General features: G+C 41.0%; 1 protein-coding gene and 1 long non-coding RNA gene across 3 annotated transcripts in view; one reads left to right on the forward strand and one right to left on the reverse strand.

Annotated features, from left to right (window-relative positions):
- Window positions 1–20,037, forward strand: part of VTCN1 (V-set domain containing T cell activation inhibitor 1) — a 67,714-nt gene extending 47,677 nt beyond the window's left edge. Inside the window, exons 3-6 of one of the 2 annotated variants that reach the window (XM_044944500.2) lie at window positions 4,996–5,343; window positions 10,031–10,309; window positions 13,394–13,563; window positions 14,341–14,653. In XM_044944500.2, the coding sequence (XP_044800435.1) occupies window positions 4,996–5,343; window positions 10,031–10,309; window positions 13,394–13,518 (752 nt within the window). In that variant the 3' untranslated portion in view covers window positions 13,519–13,563; window positions 14,341–14,653. Of the gene's footprint in view, window positions 1–4,995; window positions 5,344–10,030; window positions 10,310–13,393; window positions 13,564–14,340; window positions 14,654–19,832 lie in introns of those variants that run through there. The other variant, XM_006054096.4, reaches the window with a different exon arrangement.
- Window positions 2,310–21,032, reverse strand: part of LOC112585577 — a 50,357-nt gene continuing 31,634 nt past the window's right edge. The window contains exon 4 of the long non-coding RNA XR_003110034.3: window positions 2,310–2,450. This is a non-coding gene — a long non-coding RNA (uncharacterized LOC112585577). The remainder of the gene's footprint in view (window positions 2,451–21,032) is intronic.

Genomic DNA, 21,032 nt, shown 5'->3' on the forward strand with positions numbered 1-21,032 from the left:
CATTTGCTTTATGATTTTATTGAGAATCATGGTATATTTTCATTGCTTTTTCTATTTTTCACTGACTCATATTTCCCCAAAATTTAGATGGGATAATCTTGCCAAATGTTCCTTACTCCTACAATCACTTTGGATAGAATCATTATTTCAAACAGTGTCTTGATTTCAACTGATTTTCATTCATTCATTTATTCATTCACTCAACAAACATTATTTTTCTCTGTAAAAATAGCACTAGGCACTTGTCTTAGTTTGCTCAGGTTGCCATGACAAAATATCATACAGTGACTAGATCCAAGAGAGGTCCCCTGGCCTGTTGAAGCATAGAGCTGAATAGCACTGTGGTCTGGTCTTACTGTAGGATCTAAGAAGTCTGGTAGCCTTCCTTCATTTTGCCTCATTTTTCTACACCCTTTGGTTTTTTCTGTACCAAGCTGGCAATATATAATTCTATCTCTATTCCTGGCTTCTGTTGTGGTAGCTGTTAAAATCCATGAGTCATACATATCATCTCCTTATCAAATGGATGTTCACCCACACCCTGAGTGCTATCTTCAGAACAGCTTTCTCATTTTTTGCAATATTGATAGGCTGAGAATTTTCTAAATCTCAGTTATGGATCCTTTTTGCTTAACAATTTCTTCTTCAATTCATCTTTCTACTTTCCCATATTTTAGTAAAAGCAGTCAGGAATAACCAAGCCACTCTTTCAACAATTTGCTTAGAAATCTCCTCAGCTAAGTATCCAATTTTATGGCTCACAAGTTTTACCTTCTACAAAACACTAGAACACAGTTCGGCCAAGTTCTGTGCCACCTTCTAACAAGGACTGCTTTTCCTCCAGTTTCCAATAATGTGTTCCTCATTTCCCATCTGAGACGTGACCACATGGCCCTTAACATCCACATTTCTAGCAGACACTTCAAAGCTCTTTCAGCCTCCACCCATTACCAGTTTCAAAACTTCCTCCATATGCTTATTAGGTACTTATCACAGCAGCAACCCCACTTCTCAGTACCAAAATTTATCAGTCAGGGTTCTCCAGAGAAACAGAACCATTAGGGTAGGTGTGGGTATGTGTGTGTGACGGGATATAGGGAAGAGGAGAGAGACAGAGAAAGGCAGAGAGAGACAGTGATATTTAGAAAGAATTGGCTCACATGATTGCGGACTTTGAGAAGTCCTAAGCTCTGAGGTTAGCAAGCTGGAGACCCAGATAGTTCAGTTCCAGTCTGAGTCCAAAAGTGTGAGACCCAGAAGAGCCGATGGTGTAGTTCTAGCCTACAAATAGGCAGGCTCATAATCTGAAAAAGCACAACGTTTCAGTTCAAGTCTGAAGGAACTGACTGGCAGGAAAAGACTGATGTCCCAGCTTGAAGGCAGCATGAGACCCCTCTTGCTCTGCCTTTTTGTTCTATGAGATCTTTAATTGATTGGGTTAGGCCCACTCACATTAAGGAAAGTGATCTGCTTTATTGATTCAAATACTAATCTCCCCCAGAAACATCCTCACAGACATACCCAGAAAGTGAAAGTGAAGTCGCTTAGTTGTGTCCAACTCTTTGCGACTCCACGGACTGTAGCCTACTAGGCTCCTCCATCCGTGGAATTTTCCAGGCAAGAGTACTGGAGTGGGTTGCCATTTCCTTCTCCAGGGGTTCTTCCCAACCCAGGGATCAAACCCGGGTCTCCCACATTGCAGGCAGATGCTTTACTATCTGAGCCACCAGGGAAGCCCAGAATATCTGACCAAATGGCTGGGTACTGTGTGACCCAGTCAAGTCAACACACAAAAATAACCATCAAAGCATTTACAGGACTTACAAATATGATTATGACAGTTTTTCCTTTGAAAAGCTTACGAATTAGTGCCAGAGACAGACTAGAGACAAAGCAAAGGGAGACAGATGCTACAATAAAGGCAAAGAAAAGCATTCAGGAAGAGCAAAGAGAATCTATTAACTTTGCTTTGGCAGATCAAAAAGGGTTTCATGTGAATCCCTCAATCTGAATAGCCTTGAATATAAGTAGAATTTGGACAATTGGTGATAAAGGAGAAGAAGGAACTATAAGCTGTAGGTGCAAGATGAACAAGTGTGTGTGTCAAGATGCACAGTACAATTATAACCAGTACTAGCCTGCAATATGGAGAAGGCAATGGCACCCCACTCCAGTACTCTTGCCTGGAAAATCCTGTGGATGGAGGAGCCTGGTAGGCTGCAGTCCATGGGGTCGCGAAGAGTCGGACACGACTGAGCGACTTCACTTTCACTTTTCACTTTCATGCACTGGAGAAGGAAATGGCAACCCGCTCCAGTGTTCTTGCCTGGAGAATCCCAGGGACGGGGGAGCCTGATGGGCTGCCAACTATGGGGTCGCACAGAGTCGGACACGATTGAAGCGACTTAGCAGCAGCAGCAGCAGCAGCCTGCAATATCTTGGATATCAATCTGTCAAGTAAAAACAAATAAAAAGCAAATTAAATCTTTAAAGCAATGTTCAAGAAAATACGAAAGCAAGGGACTTCCCTGGTGGTCCAGTGGCTAAGATTCCATGCTTCCAGGGCAGAGGGCCTGGATGTGATCCATGGTCAGGGAACTATATCCCACATGCCACAACTAAAGATCCGATGTGCCATAAGGCCTGGCGCAGGCAAATAAATAAAAATAATAAAAAGAAAATGCCAAGGCAGAGCAAACTCTTTTCTCATGATGAGGTCCTCTGTTAGAGCCCATTTGTGAGCCCCACTGTTCTAGGATTCTGTACAGGAAGAGCAGATGTGCCAAATTTGTTATCACATTGAATTTTTTATGTTCTTTCTTTTATTGAAAAAAAATCAAGTACATCTTTGCAAAAACAAAAATAGAATTTTATTAGAGCAGCACAAAAGGGAAAGAAAGAAAAGGCAGGGGATGAGGTATGTTGCACTCATATTACACAGCTAAACTGCATATTATCTTCTTTCATATTTTTTTCCCCAAATCTCCCACATGAATGGCCATTCATGGCAGTTACTCCAGAGCCTCTCATTTCCCATACTCTAAAGCCTCCAAAACATCCTTCCAACTCAGCTTATGCATGTGTTTTTGTTTCCTGTCTCCTTTTTACTGATAATTTTTTCTTCCATTAGTAGCTCTCTGTGCTTTATAATATAAATGCATCTAGCTTGCTTCTCCAGTTCTGTCCCACATCCATTACCTTCATCTGTTTATAAAGGCCTAGGAGCTAATGAGACATTTCCAACCTCTTATAGGCTGGAAGACGCAAGAGGCCAAAGATACCCCTATGTTCATAATGTTAACCTCTTCAATTTTTGAAAAATAGCAAGTATCCTTTGCTTATGTATTTTTCCACTGAAGGCAGCAAATAAATAAATTGCTTGATATGCAAACTACAGTAGAGAATATAGTAGAAAGTATGGCTGGAAAGGCAGCAATAAGGGCTAATATATATGGGCATTTCCTATGTGGCCCGCAGTACTTCACTTTGAAGGCCATGCTGTTAGTCTGAAGTCTACTCCACAGCCCTTGGCAGGGAAGGTTAGTTATTAGAAAACTGACATGGGGGACTTCCTTGGTGGTCCAGTGGTTAAGAACCTGCCTTCCAGTACAGGGGATGTGGGTTCCATCCTGGTTGGGGAACTAAGATCCTACATGCCACAGGGCAACTAAGCCCATGTGCTGCAAAGAAGACCCAGTGCAGCCAAACAAAAATTCAGAATTAAAAAATAAAAACAGTATTTAAAAAAAAATTGAGATGTTCAGATTGTTCTTTAAGGTCCACCTGGATACAAAGATGAGCGGCAGGAACACCAGTAAGGAAGCTGAGAAGTCCAGCTGAGAAGTGCTCAGCACCCATCATATGTAGGACTTTCTTGGTTGTAAGAAAGAGATGTTTGTGCAGACCATTATAATCAGTGTTTGTTTAAAGGATACTCAGAAGGTGCACAGAAACTAGACCTGAAAACCTTCAGGATCTAAGACAGCACTAAGATGAGGGATTCCCTTCATTTTTTCCTCTCATGGTCTCCCCCACACTTCTTTGGGTCTGTACCACTCTCTTCTTGAGCTCAAAGACTCATCCTTCCCATTAGCTTCACATCCAAATCACAGGAGGCTCTTAAGAATATTCAGTTAATTAAATCACCCCAGAGACATCCTCAATCAGCAGCCTCCAGTACAGCAAGAAGAGTTGGTCAGTCCTTTACAGACGGAGTGGGCAACTGCAGAAGAGACAGTGGACATGGCTCTCACCAGAATTAATACTTCTACTTGTGCTATGTTTGGAGAGGAGGGTGTGACTTCTATCTCCGACCCCAAATCAATTGAGTACCATTCTTCATTATACCATGGTTAGCACTCTAACCTTGATCGAGGCACTTCTATTCTCTATGCCTTAGTTTCCTTATCATTCAGGTGGAGATAAAAGTAACAGCACTTTAGAACTTAGCACTCTTCAGAATTATTAGCCACATTTAGTTAACATGAGATTTCATTTCTATGCCACTTCTGGTTAAGAATAACAATTACCTTATATGGGTAATTACAGTTTGCAAATCAAGTTCACATCCATTTGATTTTGATTCTCACAAGAGCTCTTTAAGGTAGGCAAGACATATATCCTTACCTCCAGTTTTCTGAAATCCAGAGGTGTGGCCAAGTTCGCAAAGCTCGTAACTGACCAAACCAGAATTGGAATCCTCATCTTCAAAACTCAAGTCCAATACATTCTCCTCTTGTTTGGTCTCAAGGTTTTGGTTGCTTGGTCTCAGAAAGCTATAGTATAGCTTTTTTTAATCAGCTATTGGCAGATCTGCTGTAGGTATCAAAACTATTATCTTAATGCTCTATTATGTCTTCTTTGTTCATGACTCTCCTGTTTTGTATATTTCTAGTTTATTACAGAAGTCACTGTTTGGCTTTTTAATGATGAAGGATTTGGTTGTAGATGCTCCAAAGCTTCCCTTGGCACTGACCCTTGTTTCCTGAATTGTAGGAAGACACTCCCTCACAGTCACCACTCTCACCTCAGCTGGGAACATCGGGGAAGATGGCATCCTGAGTTGTACTTTTGAACCTGACATCAAACTTGCTGATATCGTGATACAGTGGCTGAAGGAAGGTGTCATGGGCTTGGTCCATGAGTTCAAAGAAGGCAAAGATGTCCTGTCAGACCAGGATGAAATGTTCAGAGGCCGGACAGCAGTGTTTTCTGATCAAGTAATAGTTGGTAATGCCTCTCTGAGGCTGAAAAATGTACAACTCACAGATGCTGGCACCTATAAATGTTACATCATCACTTCTAAGGGCAAGGGGAATGCTAACCTCGAATATAAAACCGGAGGTAAGTTACTTTTGAAAAGTGGGAAAGAAGGGGCCAGGAGATATTTGAGACTAGAGAGTGTGAAGAGCTCATGAGTGACTCATATCCAACAAAGACCATCTGAATTCTGTTAGCAGCCATCCTTGCTGTCTAAGACCCACACCAACTCCACAAGTAACCCACTACAGTATTAAGTCTTAAAATCTTTTGTTCAGAACTCTAGCCTCTTCTGAATTTCCTCATATATCCCCTGAAATATTTTTCCAAAATACCTTTTCTCCCTCAGTAGCTCTCTGTTCTTTCTCTTTTATGATAGCCTTTAGTCTTGCTAGTGAGAGAAGACTATATATAATCTGGTCTGAGACTTTTCTGTTCTAAGTGGGCTCTAGCCCCAAGTCTGAAATCAGTACCTCCAGGGACTCACCACAGTGGAAACCATTACAGGAGAAGTTCAAAGGTAATTGTCCAAAACAATATTATCGTATAAACTCACTAATCCTTCTCCACTGAAATCCACACTTCCTTACCAACTAAATTTAACATTTTCTGAATTTATGTACAAGGGACTCAGATACTGTAAGAGCAAAAAGATGATTAAGAAAACAAAGATAATTGTCCTCCCTTCTAGAGCCAGAGCTCATAGTGTAGAGCTCATAGAGTTGAGGGTCAGGGCAGAGATACGAAATATGTGTAAAATCTATAATAATTTGTAAAGTGTATTAAATGCTTGAAGAGAAAATACAGAGTGATTTGGGGATTCAGAGATCATATCCAAATGCATAGGGAGTAAAGGGATGGGAAGGCCCCCATGGCGAGAATTTGACATTTAATAGGAGCCTTGAAAGATAGAAAGTATTCTGAGACTTCCTAAGTTAGTCTGCACAGGTCTTTCCTGGAACTCTCATGACATGTATATGTAATGGTTTGAAGCACAGATCTAGAGACAGACGTGGGCACATAACAGTGGCCTGGGCAAGGTAACCTCACTGAGACTTAGCTTCTCCACATTAAAGTAGGGATTAAGAGAGTCACGTCAAAGGTACACTGGAGCCAACTGAAAGGACTTCCAGTGGCAAAGCTGGAATGATCTGAGCAACAGAATAAACAACATAGTATTAAATTATAACTAAGTATAAAATAAATACACAGGTCCATTCTTACATGAGTGAGATGAAACAAATTTTCTTTATAGATGAATCCCAAATAATATTTTTAGATCTCGCCCCTTCTGAGAGATGGAGCTTAGAACTTCCCTGCTCCCCCAACCACCACACTTAGGGTGTGTTAGTGAAGTCCAACTTCCAAAGAAACCTAGCAAACACAGCCTCAGCCAGGTGATCAAAGTTAACATCCTTACGACTAAGTCTTGCTGATTGCATGCACTCTCTGATGTGACATAATGAGAACGGCACTTTAACTTCTATTGTTTTCCTCTCCAAAATCCATAATCTCAGTCTAATCATGAGGAAATCATCAGACAAATTCCAATAAAGGACATCCTACAAAATATCTAGCTAGTACTCCTCAATAGAATGGTAAAGAAGAGATCTCTTCAAGAAAATTAGAGATACCAAGGGAATACTTCATGCAAAGATGGGCACAATAAAGCACAAAATGGTATGGACCTAACAGAAGCAGAATATACTAAGCAGAAGTGGCAAAAATACACCGAAGAACTATACAAAAAAGATCTTCATGATCCAGATAACCACGATGGTGTAATCACTCACCTAGAGCCAGACATCCTGGAATGTGAAGTCAAGTGGGCCTTAGGAAGCATTACCACAAACAAAGCTAGTGGAGGTGATGGAATTCCAATTGAGCTACTTCAAATTCTAAAAGATGGTGCTGTGAAAGTGCTGCACTCAATATGCCAGCAAATTTGGAAAACTCAGCAGTGGCCACAGGATTGAAAAAGGTCAGTTTTCATTCCAATCCCAAAGAAAGGCAATGCTAAAGAATGTTCAAATCACCACACAATTGCATTCATCTCACATGCTAGCAAAGTAACGCTCAAAATCTTCCAAGCCAGGCTTCAACAGTACGTGAACCGTGAACTTCCAGATGTTCAAGCTGGATTTAAAAAAGGCAGAGGAACCAGAGATCATATTGCCAACATCTGTTGGATCATTGAAAAACCAAGAGAGTTCCAGAAAAACATCTACTTCTGCTTTACTGACTACACCAAAGCCTTTGACTGTGTGGACCACAACAAACTGGAAAATTCTTCAAGAGATGGGAATATCACACCACCTAACCTGCCTCCTGAGAAATCTGCATGCAGGTCAAGAAGCAACATTTAGAACTGGACATGGAACAACACACTAGTTCCAAATAGGAAAAGGAGTATGTCGAGGCTGTATATTGTCACCCTGCTTATTTAACTTATATGCAGAGTACATCATGAGAAATGCTGGGCTGGATAAAGCACAAGCTGGAATCAAGATTGCCAGGAGAAATATCAATAACCTCAGACATGCGGATGACACCACACTAATGGCAGAAAGTGAAGAGGAACTAAAAAGCCTCTTGAAGAAGGTGAAAGAAGAGAGTGAAAATGTTGGCTTAAAACTCAACATTCGAAAAATGAAGATCACGGCATCTGGTCCCATCACTTCATGGCAAATAGATGGGGAAACAATGGAAACAGTGACAGACTTTATTTTGGGGGGGCTCCGAAATCACTGCAGATGGTGACTGCAGCCATGAAATTAAAAGACTCTTGCTACTTGGAAGAAAACCTATGACCAACATAGATAGCATATTAAAAAGCAAAGACATTACTTTGCCAACAAAGGTCCATCTAGTCAAAGCTATGGTTTTTCCAGTAATCATGTATGGATGTGAGAGTTGGACTGTGAAGAAAGCTGAGCACCGAAGAATTGGTGCTTTTGAACTGTGGTGTTGGAGAAGACTCTTGAGAGTCCCTTGAACTGCAAGGAGATCCAACCAGTCCATTCTGAAGGAGAGCAGCCCTGAATATTCATTGGAAGGACTGATGCTGAAGCTGAAACTCCAATACTTTGGCCACATGATGTGAAGAACTGACTCATTTGAAAAGACCCGGATGACAGGAAAGATTGAAGGCGGGAGGATAAGGAGAAGACAGAGGATGAGATGGTTGGATGGCATCACCGACTCAATGGACAAGAGTTTGAGTAAGCTCCAGGAGTTGGTGATGGACAGGGAAGTTTGGCAGGCTGCAGTCCATGGGGTCACAAAGAGTCAGACACGACAGAGCGAGTGAACTGAACTGAACTGAGTACTCCTCAAAACTGTCAAGGTCATGAAAAACATGGAAAGATTGAGAACATGTCACAGACCAGAGGAATCTAAAAAGACATGACAAATAAGGGCAATGTGACATTGTGGTTGGGATCCTGCAATAGGAAATGGACTTTAGTGGAAAAACTGATAAAATCCAAATGAAGGCCTGGAGTTAATAGTAATATATAAACAATATTAATAGTTTCTCAGTTTTGACAAATGTGTCATGGTTATGTTAGCGAAATATTAGCAGAAACTGAGTAAGGGGTATACAAGAACCCCCTGTACTATCCTTGCAACTTTTCTATAAATCTAAAATTATTCCATGTACTTCCCTGGCAGTGCAGTGGTTTAGACTCCACGCTTTCAATGCAGGGGCACCGGTTCGATCCTTGGTTGGGGAATTAAGATTCCACGTGCTGCAGTGCATGGCCAAAAGAGAAACAAAAGCATTCCAGAATCAAAAACTTATTTAAAGTGGTCACAATAATAGATATACCTGAGACTGTTTTGACAAACACATGAAGTAACATCTAGAATTTGGTGCACAGCCCAGAGCACACCCTCAGTAAACGGTGGGTTACTGTCGTGTACTCAGGTTCCCACATCATCTCCCGGGAGCTCATTCCTAACCTGTTCCAAGTGTGCGAGTCTGGTCTCCCCTGCTATGCTGCAGGCTCTTTTAAGGGCATGGCAAAGCTGTCCTTTCACTTCTCACTCAACACTAGCACAGTCCTGGGCAAAGGGAGATGCTAGATATATAGTAACAATGTGTATCCTGCCTTTTTGGCATAATAAACATCTACTGGCCAAAGTGCACAACTTAACATTTTTTACAAGTGGCTCTCTGCCTAGATAGAAGAGGAAGTTAGTTTTAATTTCAAAATGTACTTGCCAGCCCAGGGAGAATTATCTTAGAAGAAAACAAATGCCTGTCTTTATTCACGGATACCAGGGCAATCCCTACCCAAGCAAACTTCAAATCTCCATGACGACAAGTCCTGTGTGTGGAATTTCTGTGGGTGATAGGTGAATGCTCTTTGTTTCTTCCTTCTCCCTCCCCACCCTAACTTTACCCTCCAGGCCGAAAAATACATAAAATTCAGGAGGCTTCACAGGTGCCTGGGAAAATAAACACCCAACTTCCCTAGCTAATAAAACTTTTTGTATTATCACTGGAACTCCTCTTACATGGAAAAATTTATTTGTGTAACAATTACGTCTGGAACGTAGGTCCTCGGAGTTTGTGATATTGGCCAGAATGCTGTGATACATAGCAATAATATGAGCAAATCACTTTTTCCATCTATAATACAATAAGCCATACACAGCCCACTGGGAAAGTACTGAGTCACTTCAGTGTCTTTGTTATAAGACCTAGCACCTCAAAGGCTACATTGTCTTATCGTCCAACCTTGACATCTGTCCTTTTGACCTGCAGCCTTCAGCATCCCAGAGGTGAATGTGGACTATAACGCCAGCTCGGAGAGCTTACGATGTGAGGCTCCCCGATGGTTTCCCCAGCCCACAGTGGTCTGGGCTTCCCAAGTTGACCAGGGAGCCAACTTCTCAGAAGTCTCCAACACTAGCTTTGAGCTGAACTCTGAGAATGTGACCATGAAGGTTGTGTCCGTACTCTACAACGTCACAATCAACAACACTTACTCCTGTATGATTGAAAACAACATTGCCAAAGCCACAGGGGATATCAAAGTGACAGGTGGGCTCCTTCACACTTGTGGTATGAGTTTATTGTGGTTATAATCAAGTATAAATTAAAGTTTAATTTCTTTAACAGATATATTATGTACCAGGGCACAGAAAGTTTCCCTGAGACCCCAATCACAATTTCAGTTGAGACTGTATTATGTAAGAACAAAACTAATACAAAACAGTATTTATGGCCTACAGAGCAAAGCTGACAATTAGTCTTCATTTGTATGCCTTCTTACTGCCTGGAGAGCAGTGTTTAGGATTCTGAGGCCCTGTCTAACTCAGAAGCATTGCTTTGGTATAGCAGTATCTAATTAAAAAAATCATCTACATGAGAAAAAGAGAGTTCTTCCACTATCCTGTGGAACAAACTGATGACTGTACCAATTAGAACACTTTTAGTTGCCAAAACACAAAACAAAATCAACTCAGGCCTAAGCTAAAAGGGTATTAGGATATCTCATAAAACCAAGGTCAGGAAGTACAGTATGACTTTAAGAACAGCTGGAACCAAGAACTTAAATTCCATTAGTATTTTTTGTCTCTCATTTCTAGTTTATTCTCTAGTAAATTCTGTCTAATTTACTCTCTTTTGTTTTAGTCAACAGGGAAAAATATGGTTGCCAAGAGTTCTTACCTTTAAAAGTCTCTTTCACTCAAGAGAGTAACTAGACTGAAGCTCAGTCCCTCAGTCTGACTCTACATTCCCAGAAAGGCTCAACTTTGGTCAGCTACCTGTACTTAGACCAATGAGATAGTACTTGGATGAAAGGCCTTCCCAGAAGAGAAGGGAGAATAAAGTGTTAGGCATTTAAAACAATGAGTGTTAGCAAGAGTATCTCAGTTTAGATCTCAGTTAAATGCTCCAAACTATATAACGAATGCTCCTAATAGAAATGGCAATAAGTGAACAAACCACAGAAATTGAGCCCAGCTTTTATTCAGTGAGCAGTTTCTTTTTCAGTGCATGCTTATGGGATACATTAGAACAAGTGCTCCATATACCAGCAGTAGGACTATACACGACTTTTAGAAGCGTGACATAGCTCAAAAATCAACATAAACTAACATAACTCCTTTTTACCGTGCGCAGGGTAAGTTTTTAAACAACTGAAAGAGACTGTGGGGTTTACATCCTGTGTTCTCTTATTGCTAACTGGGGTCATTCATTCAACAAGTATCTACTGAGTGCCAAACACATGAAAAGCAATCTGTAAGTCCTACGAAACACTAAGATGAACAGCACAGCTGTCGTAAGAGAAGTTAATCAGTGTGGTGTCTAGGGGAAAGAGTTATTAGAGTACAGCGCTCAATAGACGAGAAAGAGTTCAAGCTGGGTTTTGAAGGGGAAAAAATGACTTTAATAGACTAGAAAGGCATGAAGTCAGGAGCCTATATCAGTGTCTGGGGGAGAAATTACGAGATCTTAACTTGGGCAGTGACAGTGGGAAGGAAAGGGGGAAGAATCAAAGGTTAATGAAGAAAATAATCTACAAGCCTTGGTGACACAAATGTGCAGGACAAGAGAAGGAACAACTTGAAAGGGGTCTGAAGGTTAGTAATGCTACCAAAATCAACAATAATGAAAATGTAGGAAGAGCAACGTGCTGGTAAGAAATTAAAGATTTTAGAGATGCTGTGTTGAAAGTGTCCACTGTGCACAAATGCAGAGATGTCCAGTGCTTGGCACATGACCCAGCACATGACCAGTCTGGGCGAGGCTGCTTCATCCCTACGCCATAGACTTCTTCCACGGGAAGAGTCCCATACTACCAGTGTAACCCTTCTAGTCTCTCTCTTCTTCCCTCTTTCACTCTTTCTCAGAGGAGGAGGAATGAACTCACCCCATCAGTGAGTTTATTAGGGGAAGCATAAGTAGCTCAACACAAGAGCCGAGCTGCTTGTGTTATTCTATAACACAAGGAATTATGTTCCTTTCTCTCTAGCTAAACAGAAATTAGCTCCTCTGAGTCATCAGTTTTCAGGGGCAGGATTTGCCCTTGCGGGAGAAAGCAGGCCCCGGTCTTAAGATGCCTGCAGCCCACTTCCCTGCAGACAAAGCATAATTCTTTATTATCAGCTTTATCAGGAATAAAGGTGACTTTAGTCTTCCAGTTGCCTCACTTTTTTCATCTTACTCTTTAACTGGTTCAGAGCTCAGTAGGGGAGAGGGTGTTTATTGGACTTCTTTGAATTCAAACAACAGGCACTCAAAAATATTTGCTGAATATTACATTTTTAAACTGACATACAGTAGTAATTATAAATACAGATGTGGAATTTAGGACAGAATTGGGGCTAAGGAGGTGGATTTAGAAATGATCAATTTAATGGAAGTAATGTTTATTAGGCTTGAGTGGGGTTACTGTTATTTTTATAGCTAATACTTATTGAGTGCTTACTATGGGGCTAGGTTCTATTCTAAGTGTTTATACGTATTAACTCATTAATCCTCATAAGAACCCTAAGAAGTTATTATTTTAGCCCTATCTTATAGATGAAGAAATGAGGCACATATAGATTAACTTGCCTAAACTTGCCTGAAGTCACACAGCTATTAAGTGTCAGAGTTGAAATGAACTAAATGACACTGGACTGTCTAGGGAGAAAATAGAGTAAAGAATAATTTAATTCTTCACTTTGGCCTTTCTCTACTTCAAAATGAGAACAATATTTTCTCATTACTTGGTAGTGCTGTGATGAAAGCAAATGACACAGAACCTGTAAAGGTCACTGTCTAGAGGGAAAACAATGTGTCTGAAACCAAGGACTGGCGGTGGCTGTTGGTTTAGCCTATTTTTTATTTGGTAACCAAGAGCAATCTGTTTATTGGCATCATTTTTCATTTGGCTGAGTGCTCACTGGACTGGAAGAGAGAACGGAACATCTCTCAAGAAAGGGAAAGCTCTGCTTTTAAGCCAGTTACAGAAAGGCAGAGAATGGGTTACAAAATTCCCCCCCAAATTAGGGCACAAGTTATATTAGGAACAACTTCTTCTGCTTTAGGGGTACTTTTCTTTGTTAACCAGCCATGTGAAGAAGACATCACCTTTTCCTCTTTGATCCTGAACTTTTTTCTCTTCCTTTACAGACTCGGAGATTAAAAGGCGAAGTCACCTACAGCTGCTGAACTCAAAGGCTTCCCTGCGTGTCTCTGCTTCTTCTGCCATCGACTGGGTACTCTTGCCGCTCTGCTTTTATCTGATGCTAAAATAACATACCTTGGTTACACAGAAACATGCAAAGTCATTCGTATGACAGGTGAGATGAATCACAAATGGTGTTGGGGATCCTCTGTGTATGTTTGTGCTTGTGTCCCTAACAAGAATCAAGCAACCCCCAGCATCAGCCTCAGAGAGAAACATTAATAATGTCAGGGCAGTAGGCACTATTTCCACTGCCATTGTAAAAGGTAAGCACTTGTTAACAAACAGTATAGACCTCACTGACAGACTTACAGGAAAACCAACTCTACACAATTCAAGTATTTGTATAAATTCAAACACCTTTTCATTTATTGAGTCATCCTTGAAGGAAAACATCTTACCGAAAGTGAAAGAGATATTTGGCCCTGACTCATTACTCTGAATTTCACAAAGAAACACGACATGAGCATAATCACATAAGTAGCTTCTCCCCACCCAGCAGTGCCCACCCCCCAACAGAGCCCCTGTTGACTAGAGACTCGACAAAGCACTCACCAACTAGCCTTCCTGCTGAGACTTCCCACTGTCCCTTCAGTCCTTTGGCTCTAATTATTGGTAGGACATTTCTTTCTAAATATTCTTCTGTATGCAGGATTTGCATACCACTGAGCTTATGAAGTTACAGTCAACACTACCACATTACTCCGTGGACTGCCACCAGGCACCAGGCTCACAACCTTAGAGCTATTTTTGTCCCCCATCTGTCCTCAAGTCAATTTGATACCTAGCTGTACAGTATTTGCCCATGTCTTTCAGACTACCCTGATCCAGCTTCATCATTTTATGCCCCAACTAGTTCTAAAATCTTGTGCTTATCCTTCGTCTCTTCCAGGTGATAGGAAACAAGGTGCCAGAATAAAAAAAAATCAAATGCTATTTTCATCATAGCATTCCTTTACTCTGCAACCTAAAGTGACTCTCAGGGCATTGTCACATCAAAGTTAAAGTCCTCAGCTCTGCAGTCACAATTCTCTAAGTTTTTCTTCCTAAGTTTCCTCCTTCTCTCGGCTATCTACCACTGCTCTCTGTCCTTGCTCCCTCTCTCTCCCTTCTTGGAAATCTCTGCTGCTGCTGCTGCTGCTAAGTCACTTCAGTCATGTCTGACTCTGCGCGACCCCACAGACGGCAGCCCACCAGGCTCCCCCATCCCTGGGATTCTCCAGGCAAGAACACTGGAGTGAGTTGCCATTTCCTTCTCCAATGCATGAAAGTGAAAAGTGAAAATGAAGTCGCTCAGTCATGTCCGACTCTTCGCGACCCCATGGACTGCAGCCTACCAGGCTCCTCCATCCATGGGATTCTCCAGGCAGGAGTCCTGGAGTGGGGTGCCATTGCCTTCTCCTGGAAATCTCCTCTACTCTATGGTAATTCAGGTCCACACTTCCTTCACCCATTTCCTAATGGTCCTTTAATTTCACATCCCCTTGGTGAGCCTATATAATTTGTAATATCTTACACTCTCTAAGGCACATATATTCTTTGCCTAGATAAGTCCTCAAGGGCAGGCAAAAATCTGTTAGCTGCTTTGCTTTTTTGAGTATGGTTAAAAAAAAATTACATTAAAAAAAATAGTGATTGAATTAAAAATATAATATTGTATATGTGGATAAAGGTAGTACATGGATATTATAAAAATTGCGAAGATTACAAAAATTGCAAATAATTAAATTAGAGGAAACCCTTTCTTTCGGGGCTGCTGTGGTGATCAGGTCAGATCATGTTTCCTGAATTAAGCTTGTTTTGCTATAAACAACATGCTTTTGTTGTATAGATTTTTGTTTGTACAGATTTTGGGATTGTGTTTTCATTTTCATTTATCTCCAGGCATTTTTTAAATTTCCTCTTTGATTTCTTTATTGACTCATTGTTTAGTAGCATTCTCTTTGGGCTCCACATGGTGGGTTTTTGGTGGGTTGTTGTTGTTTTGTTTTTTTTTTGGCAGTCTTTTTTCCTTATAGTTGACTTTTAGTTTCATGGCATTGTGATTGGAAAAGATGTTTTTACATGACTTCAATTTTTTTAAATTTACCAAGGCTTGCTTGCTTTGCTGTGATTTACCCTGGAGAATGTTCTATGTGTACTTGAAAAGAATATGTATTCTGATGCTTTAAAATGAAATGTTAGATAAGTATATATAAAATCAGTAAGGAAACACTAGCCTTAAATGACATATTAGACCAATTGGAGACTTTATACTGTCTGGATGACCTGTCCATTAATATAAGTGAGGTTTAAAGTCCCCTACTATTATTGAGTTACTGTTGATTTCTCCCTTTACATCCATCAATATTTGCTTTATGTATTTAAGTGCTCCTCTAGTAGGTGCATATATATTCGCAATCATTGTATCTTCATCTTGGATTGATTCCTTGATCATTATATAGTGTCCTTGCTTCTTATAACAATCTTTATTTTAAAGTTTCTCTCATCTGATATAAGTTATGCTACCCTAGTTTTCTTTTGATTCCAACTTACATGGAATATCTTTTTTCCCCTCACTTTCAGTCCCTGTGTGTCTTTAGAACTGAAGTGAGTATCCATCCAGCCACTCTATGTGTATTGATTGGAGCATTTAGTCCATTTAAATTTAAAGTAATCATTGATATGTATATTCTTACTGTCATTTTTTGTTAATTGCTTGGGGGTTCCTTTTGTTAAGGCTTTTTTGCCCTTTTCTTCTTTTGTCCTCTTGTGATTTGAGGACCATCTTTAGTATTATGTTTGGATTCCTTTTACTTTTCTGTGTACCTAGCATAAATTTTTGGTTTATGGTTATCATGAGGCTTTTAAATACCAATAAAATATACACATGATTGTATTAAGTTGCTAATCTCTTAATTTCAAAGTACAACTCTGCATTTGGGCTCTCCTCCCATCTTGATTACTGTTTTTGATATCAAATTTCACATCTCATTGTTTTATGTATCCCTTAGCTGCTTACTAAAGATATAGATGGTTTTTACTGCTTTTGTCTTTCAGCCTTCCTACTAGCTTTGTGCATGACATGATTTCCTACCTTTATGTTTGCCTTTACCTATGAGCTTTTTCCTATCATAATTTTCATGTTTCTAGATTTGGCCTTTTCTTTTTAAATTAGAGAAGTTCCTTTAACATTTCATGTAAAGCTGGTTTGGTGGTGCTGAACTTTTGCTTGCCTGTGAAGTTGCTGTTATCTCCATGGAATCTGAATGAGAGAGTCTTACTGGCTAGAAGGTTCTTAGTTGTAGGTTTTTCCCTTTCACCACTTCAAACATATTGTGCAATTCCCTTCTGAATTGCAGAGTTTCTGCTGGAAAGTCAGCTGATAGCCTTCCGGGAGTTTGCTAGTATGTTATTTGTTGCTTTCCCCTTGTTGCTTTAAATATTTTTTACGTTTAGATTTTGCCGTTTTAATGACAATGTGTCTTCATATGTTCCTCTTTGGCTCCTGTATGGGACTCTCTGCACTTCCTGGACTTGGATGTCTATTTCGTTTTCCAGAGTAGAGAAGTTTCAGCTATTATGTCTTCAAATATGTTCTCAGTCGTTTTCTCTCTCTCTCTTCTCCTTCTGGGACCCCTGTAACATGAATATTAGTGCACTTGATGTTGTCCCAGAGGTCTCTTAAACTCTCATTTCTTTTCATTTTTTCTTTTTTCTGTTCAGCATCAGTGATTCCACTACTGTCTTTCAGTTCATTCATCCACCATTTGCTCTAATGCTGATTCCTTCTGGTATATTCTTCATTTCAGCTATTCTATTCTTCATCTCTGTTTGGTTGTTCTATATATTTTCTCTTTGTTAAAAACTTTTAACTTCTCGCTCTCTGTGTCTATTTCTTTGATCATCTTTACAGTCACAACCCCGAATTCTTTCCCAGGTAGATTGCCTAGCTCCACTCAGTTGTTCTCTGAGGTTTTATCTTGTTCCTTTGTCTGGAACACCTTGCTCTGTCACCTTATTTTGCTAAGTTGTTTGTATTTTTATGTATCTGGTAGGTTGGTTACATTTTCCCACCTTGGAGAAGTGCTATATTGTAGGAGACCTCTTAGGTGTCCCAACAGCACACTCCTCTCTCATCACTCAAACTATATGTTCTTTATATGAGTACTTTATATGAGGGTTGCATGGGTCCTCTTATTGTTTCAAGCTGTCTATGTGGGAGGGCTAGTAGCCTTGGTTGGCCCCTGGTCCAATTGATATCCAGGCCATCCACATGAGTTGAGGCTGCGAGCTACAGAGGCAGCTGACTATGGAACCTTAGGGGGACCCAGGGCTAGTACTGGGTCATGGATGGCTGGAGTCAGCATCCAAGGAACTCTGGTAATGTTGTCTGGTGAGTGATAGCAAGGATGTCAGTGCCAATCTGCTGGTGGGCAAAGCTATGTCCTGGAATCTGGTTGCAGGCCCCAGAGCTGGTCTTGGATTGTTGGGAGAGGGGGAAGGAGCACTCCTGATACAGTTGCGACCAGGGTCTGGGTGTCTCAAAGTTTGTGTTGGCCTGCTAAGAGGGCAGGGCTGGGGCCCATCTGGTTCTCAGTGCAGGGTCTGACTTGCTGGTAGGCAGGCTAGGTCTGCAGGCTCTGGGGCTGTGGTTTTTTGCATGTAGTGTCTGCCCCCTTGTGGCTGAAGCTGGCCCAGAGGCTAAAACAGGCTTCCTGAAGGACAGCATCCAGGCCCAGGGGATTCTAGGGCTGGTACCTGCCCACTGGTGGATGGAGTTAGGTCCTGGGCCCTCTGGTGGGTAAGGCCACATCCAGAGGCAGCTGTGGTCTCAGGTAGTCTTAAGGCAGCCAGTATGCTGATGGGCAGAGCTGTGTCCCTGCCCAGTTAGTTGCTTGGCCAGAGATATCCGAGCACTGGTGACTCTTACAGACTGTTGAGTGGGGCCAGGTCTTGGTGCAAATGAGCTCCAGGCAGAATCTCACACTGGTGTTTGTCAGTGTCCACATGATAGAAGCTCCCCAGAATGGCTGCCATCAGCAGCTGTATTCCCAGGATGACACACAGTTGCTTCCTGCCTTTCTGGGAGACTCTCCAGGATCAGTAGGTAGGTCTGACCCAGGCTCATATCAGATTACTGCTTCTGCCTGGGTTCCAGAGCATGTGAGATTTTATGTGCACCCTTTAACAGTGAAGTCTTTCTTCCCCAGCTCTTTTGCTCTCCTAAAAGTAAGCCCCACCGGCCTTCAAAGCCAAGTGTTCTGGAAGCTTATCTTCCTGGTGCAGGACCCCTGGGCTGGGGAGCCTGATGTAGAGCTCAGATCTCTCACTCTTTGGGGAGTACCTCTGCAAGGTAATTATCTTCCAGTTTGTGGGTCACGCACCTCGGAGTAGGGGATTTGACTACATCATGAGTCTGCCTCTCCTGTTTCATTGTAGTTCCTTCTTTATGTCTTTAGTTGTAGATCTTTTCTGGTAGATTCCAGTCTTTTTCATTAATGGCTGCTCTGCAAATGGCTGTGATTTGGTGTACCCATGAGAGAAGATGAGCTCAGGGCCTTTTTACTCCACCATCTTGGCTGGGGATCTCTTGACCTGCTTTTCATTTTTTCTCTTGTTCTCCGAACACTATGGTGCAGTGTACAGAAGAGATTTTTTTGTAAGGAAACCTACCAATTTCCATCATTTCCAAACTCTGTAGTTGTCACTGGAGGGAGGTTCCTCTGAGGAAATTATCCTTTGAGGATCTCATTAAAAGGAACCCTTTCTTCTTTCCTTGATTCTCATAACACTGTAAATGAGTTTTTAATATACTACAACTAGATAATCTGACCTATAAAGTATAGCCTATTCATCTTTATCTTGTATTCCCTTATAGCAGTGATTTGCAATATTTTTTTAATAAAATAAAACATACATGAATGTATGTTCACATGCAGTATGCAGAGTTATATACTGTCACCTGGTTAGCTATAGCTTCATTTTTGTCTCTCTAGAACTATAGGGGGATAACCTTAAATCATTTTTTTTAAAATAAATGAAGAGATCATTACTTGAGATACACATTGTAACTGATCATGACACTTTAGGTCACACACATTCCTTGGTTGAGAACTCAGATAGAAGTCATCTTTCTACTTCCATCTAGGAGATTGCCCATAGCTCCTCTCTCAGTTCCTGTTTGCTGTGAGGATGATCCCCTTTCTTAAGGGGAGACTCAAGTCATCTCCTTGCCCCTAGCGACCCATGACACATGTGGCCTCAATAGAATATCATCAAAATACAGAAAAACAAATCCATTTCTGAACAAGAAATATACTCATACAGTGGAAGGGAGACTTTCAGTGTTTGATAAGTATTTGCTGAATGGCTGTAATGGTATCTTATTGCTATTATTTCCAGAATCCCAGGAATCTGCAGAACTATTTCACCACAAGATATGACCTAGTTTTATATTTCTGGGGGGAAATGAATTCACGTCTAGAACTCAGGAGTGAACAAATAAGATCAAGAAGCAAAAAGAAGCCAAAAGCAACCCACAGAAGACTTCAATATGAACAAGATAAATTTATCTTCAAAGACATATATTAAAAGTTGAGAAATAATTCATCTGAACCAGAGAAGTGTATTAATACTACCAAGTAAAATGCATGTGGGACAAGTGTATCCCCATATCTCAGGGACCTCACCATTCCCACACAAGGAGTGAGATAATGGGATATTGCATCTCTTTTGTCTCTGAATCTTTAGCTATATTGCTGTGATGTTGCTCTGAGGAAGTTTCTAGAAAGTTCTGATTGCACTATATCCATGTTTTATAATCCACAAATTAAACTGTAGTAGATTCAGTTAGAGGTTGATAATGTGCTGCCACTTCACAATTTAGAGGTGGCTTTATTTTGGTGGGCTTCCCTGGTGGCTCAGACTGTAAAGAATCCGCCTGCAGTGTAGGAGACCAGGTATGATCCCTGGGTTGGGAAGATCCTGTGGAGAAGGAAATGGCAACCCACTGTAGTATTCTTGCCTGGAGAATCCCATTAACAGAGGAACCTGGAGGGCTACAGTCCATGGGGTTGCAAAGAGTTGGACACGACTGACTGACTAAGCATACACACACACACATTTTAATGATGGGACGAATGATTCACTTTTCATTAAAATGCAAAAATGCCCTGGCATCTCCTCCCACCTGACAAATGCTAAGAAAAAAATGTAGAAAATGATCATAATTTTAACATAAAAAATGTAGTTGGATGACACTGATTTTTCTAAACTACGTCAGCATCTTATTTTTAAAACAAACTAATGCTATTTTACTTCTCAGATGATGCTTATCCTTGAATGGTCCAGGGAAAGGACCTCTCATCTTGACCATGTGTGATATTATGTCACCCCAAGCTTTGAGGCTTCTTCTTTATATCCTGATCAGACAGTGATCACCTCAGTTTTCACCAACATCTAGAGCGGTGGGACTCAAACAGGTGATTCTGTGCCACCCCCGGAGACATTTGAAAATTTTGGAGACAATTTTGTGGTCCCAACTTGGGGGTGCTGCTGGCATCTAGTGGACAGAACCCAGGCCGCTGCTCGACATCATGCAAT

This window comes from Bubalus bubalis, chromosome 6 (assembly GCF_019923935.1).
Source record: "Bubalus bubalis isolate 160015118507 breed Murrah chromosome 6, NDDB_SH_1, whole genome shotgun sequence".
NCBI classification, from domain to species: domain Eukaryota; kingdom Metazoa; phylum Chordata; class Mammalia; order Artiodactyla; family Bovidae; genus Bubalus; species Bubalus bubalis.